Raw genomic sequence first — 4,971 nt, forward strand, 5'->3', positions numbered from 1 at the left:
ATAAAATGCTGATCCACCAATCACGTTCATTACATTTGTTAGACATATGACAAATTATCAAATGCATTATTTATATTGGTAAAAATAATGTTATTATAATTTTCATTTTGTTATTTATATATGTGTTCCTTTGATTCGTGACAAAATGATTCAGCAAAAAAGGATTGAGTCAATGCATGATTTGCAAATCGTCACTAAACATTTGTGTATGGGAAAGGACGTTCCAGATATGCGTTTGTTTGATTCGTGACAAAATGATAAAGCCAAAAAAGAAAGAAATTCTTACCAATCCGGTTTGCGTAAAACTTTTACGTTTTTGCTACCTCGGTCTTTTATTCAATATATAATTTTTTAACTGTATTATTTAATTATAATATTATAATTTTTATTATGTATTTATGATATTGATAATATACCAATAATTAATAAGAATAATTTGATAAAAATTGTATTATCTCTTATATTTATATATTTTTTTTAATATGGGTTCAATGATAAAATAACTCAATATTTTAGGATGGAGGGAGTAATATAAATATTCACTATCTTTTTTGCATGTATACAAAAAATTAATAAATTAAGGATTTAATGGGATGCATGGTTAAATGTAAATAGTTATACTGTGACACTTAATATGAGTCATTGATTGTATGATTATTGATCGATAGAAATTATAATCATATTGTATAATTATACAATCAACGATTCAGGTTAGCCCACAACGTAAAATTGGTTTACATTGCGATGCATCGTCTTTTTTTTTCTCTAGATTTAATGTATTAATTATAAGTATAGATAATTTTAAAACACTCCATCCGTACTAAAATAATCATTGCAGTCGACTATTTATCACATATTCAAAAAAAAAAAAATACAAACATAGATATCAACAAAACACTCTCAATATCTATTTTGATTATGTGTTTGCTAATAGATATCTATATCTGGAGATATTCATACTTGTTAGTAAATTAATAATGATTCACGGTCTGCTAACACAATGAAGCACATAAGACAGTTTGGTACATAGAGTCATTAAACATATGATACACGACATTAGATATTATCTGATAAAATTTAAAAAAAAATTAATTTAAGATAAATTAAATTTAAAATTTTTAATTATCATAAATCGAAGATAAAAGTAACAAAAATATAAATTTAAAAATTAAAATTTTAATTTATTTTTGATAAAAAAAACTTTTTTAATATTATAAATATATATAAAAAAATTATTCAAAAATATATATTGATGTTAAAGACTAAACATAAAATTTCAAAATTTTATAAAGATTAAAACTTTATTTAATCTTACTATTAATGTCATTAAAAGCATTAAAATAAGAGAAAAGAGAATAAACATTGTCACTATAAAAATATACCACTCCATCTCAATTTTATAATAAAACATGACAAAATGAATAACTTTTATTAAATATTGATATAAAATTATTTGATACTAATAATACATACCATTAAACCCTTAAAACAAATATGTATTTCTACATTTTCTTGAAAAAATACACCGAAGTTATTAAATATATTATTTTGATATATTTTAACATAAATAAAAAGTAAAATCGGGAACTTTCTATTTATTGCCACATATATTAAAATAATATGTTTAACTCTTGTGTATATAATATTATTTTAATATATTCGTTGATATAAATGAATTAAAAAACCATATCAAAGGGAACTTTCTAGGTATTATTAACACATCTATTCCCTCCCAACCAAACATTCAGAAATTTCACAGCATATATAGCCCAACCCCCACACTTTGAGTTTTCACAATATAGCCTATCCCCATTGTCCTTAAATACACCTAATTTATTTCTTCTAATTTCATTTGAATTCACAACAACAAAAATACATACATTCTCCTAATTTCTTCTCAAATAATGAAGGATACTATAGTTCTATACCCTGCTCTTGGTAGTGGACACTTAATGTCCATGATTGAATTAGGCAAACTCATATTAACCCATCACACTTCATTTTCCATCACAATTCTCATCCTCACACCACCCACCAATAACAACAATAACCAACACTTACTTTCTCATACAAAACAATACATTGCTTCAGTTACAACCACATTCCCTTCAATTAATTTTCACTACATTCCTACAATTTCATTTCCAACAACCCTTCCACCACAATCTCTCACCCTTGAACTCTCTCACCAAAGCAACCACCATGTTCAAAATATTCTACAATCAATTTCCAAAACCACAAACATCAAAGCTGTTATCTTGGATTTCCTCACCTATAGTGCCTCACAAGTAACAACCACACTTGAAATCCCCACTTATTTTTACTACACTTCAGGTGCTACTGTTCTATCCATGTTCATTTATTTTCCAACGATTCATCAGAACGCTACAAAACCAATTAAGGATCTTCATATGCCTCTTCAAATTCCTGGATTACCAAAGAATATTTCAACAGATGATTACCCTGATGAAGCTAAGGATCCCGAGACTAAAGCTTACAAGGTTTTACTTGATTCGGCGAAAACTATGAGAGAATGTGATGGGATTATTGTGAACACTTTTGATGCTATTGAAGAAAAATCTATTAAATCTTTGAATGAAGGGTTATTTGTTCCAGATGGAATTACTCCACCAATTTTTTGTATTGGACCTTTGATTACAGCGTCATATGGTGAAGACGAAAATGGGTGTTTGAGTTGGCTGGACTCGCAACCGAGTCAAAGTGTCGTGTTTCTAAGTTTTGGAAGTATGGGGAGATTTTCCAAGGCTCAGTTGAATGCAATAGCTTTTGGATTGGAGAAAAGTGAGCAACGATTCTTGTGGGTTGTTAGAAGCGAGTTGGAGTTAGATGAGTTGAGTTTAGATGAATTGTTGCCAAAAGGGTTTTTAGAAAGGACGAATGAAAAGGGAATGGTTGTGAAAAATTGGGCCCCACAACGTGAAATATTGAGTCACGATTCAGTTGGTGGGTTTGTTACACATTGCGGGTGGAACTCTATTTTGGAGGCTGTTTGTGAAGGAGTGCCTATGGTGACGTGGCCTTTGTATGCTGAACAAAATCTGAACAAAGTTATTTTAGTTGAGGAAATGAAGGTGGCTTTGAAGCTTAACGGGTCGAAAGATGGGTTTGTTAGTGAAAATGAGTTGGGGGTGCGAGTTAAGGAATTGATGAACTCAAATAAAGGTGAAGAGATTAGGCAAAAGATTTCGGTGATGAAGATAAGTGCTAAGAAGGCAAAAGAAGAAGGTGGAAGTTCACTCGTTGATCTAAATAAGTTGGTTCAATTGTGGAACAAGAAGAAGTAGTGTGATTGAGTAGTCCAAGTTTGTAATGTGATATGGGTATTAAAGAGATTAGGCAAAAGATTTTCAAGATGAAAATTAGTGCTAAGAAGGCAAAAGAAGAAAATGGAAGTTCACTAGTTGCTTTGAATAAATTAGCTCAACTGTGGAATGAGAATAAGCAGTATGATATATGATTGAAGAATACAAATTTATGATGTATGATTGAAGAATCCAAATTTAATATGCGATATGGGTATTGTTAGCCCCTGTCACGTCCATTTTAGTATACTAGTTAGAAGTTATTTTTCGTCTCACAGAGAGAATTTAACAATAATAAAATAGAGTAGAAGTTATGATTCAAATCTCTGTAGAATTTGTAGATTATTTATTATTTCATGTCTACTAAAATATAAGAGCTTTTTAATTAAATCATACTATTAATAATTGGTTAATTAAGTTATAAGCTGTGTTTGATTTATATTGTTTTATACTTCTCTTAAATTCTTTGGCAAAATGGTCTTTTTAAGAAAGAGTTTAAACTACTGTTAAACTACTCTTAAATTCTGTGTTTCTCATACTTTTAAAGGAGAGTACTTATATAAAGTAATTTGTAATTTTTCTTTTCCACACAACATTAATTAATTTTTTTAATTTGTGTAAAATTGCCAAAGTGACATGCAATTTAAGACGAAGGAACATTAAGTAGAGAAAAGACTCTAAAGTCTCTGCATGATTCTTGAAGAAGGTTAATGACTTTTTCTGTTATATACTAAAACTATATTAAAAAGTAAGGAGTACTTGGCAATTGAAAATAGTTATTAATTTTTAAATATTACCATAATATGATATACTCCTTATTTCTTTAAATATAAGTATTTATTTGACAATTTTTTTCCCCTTAAATATAAGTCTCTTTTCAAATTATTAAATATATTTATTGTTTATTTTCCAAATTAATCCTTAATTAATATTACTATATATTTTAGAATATGAAAAATCAAAATTAATTATATTAATACAAAACATATTTGAAGTCTATTTTTACATAAACTAGACACTACTAATTTTTCTTAAAAAAAATAAAATATACGGTAAAGATTTATATTTAAAATATAAAAATAAAAAGTTTTGGAGAGTTGGAGCATACCTCACATTCACTAGATACTTTCTAGGCAGTGTACTTTTATGGCTATCAAAGTTATGCTTTAAAATTTAGACAAAATATATTTATTTTTTGAACCATTTTTATTTATATTTTAAAACAGAGTAATAGATATAGCATGAAATATGTCATTTGATTGGTTGAACATTAAATTTGATCATGTAAGATTGAGAAAATTAATATGTAAATTGTTTCAAACCGTTCTCTTGTTTTATTTTATTTTGGTTTAACTGCAGTTTTGGTCTCCTTATTTTACTTGGATCACGAAAGTAGTCTTCCATTTTATTTCTCCTCAGTTTTGGTCCTCTAAATATAATTTTCATAAAAAACGTAATGAAATGTCATTTTTTTGTGCGCTTATTTGAACCACACCATGTATCAACGTTCTGTGGTACAACAATTGTATCTAAAATCTATGATCATAAATAATAAGGTGTGCCTTAAAAAAAATGATATTTTATCAAGTTTTGGACCAAAATTTTGTATAGAGGACCAAAATTGGAGATAAATAAAATGAGAGAGCTA

General features: G+C 27.8%; 1 protein-coding gene across 1 annotated transcript; it reads left to right on the plus strand.

Annotated features, from left to right (window-relative positions):
- Positions 1-1,775: 1,775 nt before the first annotated feature.
- On the plus strand, positions 1,776-3,740 carry LOC101488865 (UDP-glycosyltransferase 1). Its single transcript, XM_004516636.4, has 2 exons — positions 1,776-3,196; positions 3,358-3,740. Exons 1-2 carry the CDS (start codon positions 1,905-1,907, stop codon positions 3,476-3,478), a joined length of 1,413 nt encoding a protein of 470 aa, XP_004516693.1. The 5' UTR covers positions 1,776-1,904; the 3' UTR covers positions 3,479-3,740.
- The last annotated feature ends 1,231 nt before the right edge of the window (positions 3,741-4,971 follow it).

This window comes from Cicer arietinum, chromosome 8, assembly GCF_000331145.2.
Source record: "Cicer arietinum cultivar CDC Frontier isolate Library 1 chromosome 8, Cicar.CDCFrontier_v2.0, whole genome shotgun sequence".
In the NCBI taxonomy this organism is placed as follows: domain Eukaryota; kingdom Viridiplantae; phylum Streptophyta; class Magnoliopsida; order Fabales; family Fabaceae; genus Cicer; species Cicer arietinum.

Coding starts and splice junctions, on each gene's coding strand:
- LOC101488865 (XM_004516636.4), top strand. CDS start 1,905: ATGAAGGATACTATAGTTCTATACCCTGCTCTTGGTAGTGGACACTTA. Junction 3,197..3,357: donor AATAAAGGTGAAGAGATTAG/GCAAAAGATTTC, acceptor TAAAGAGATTAG/GCAAAAGATTTTCAAGATGA.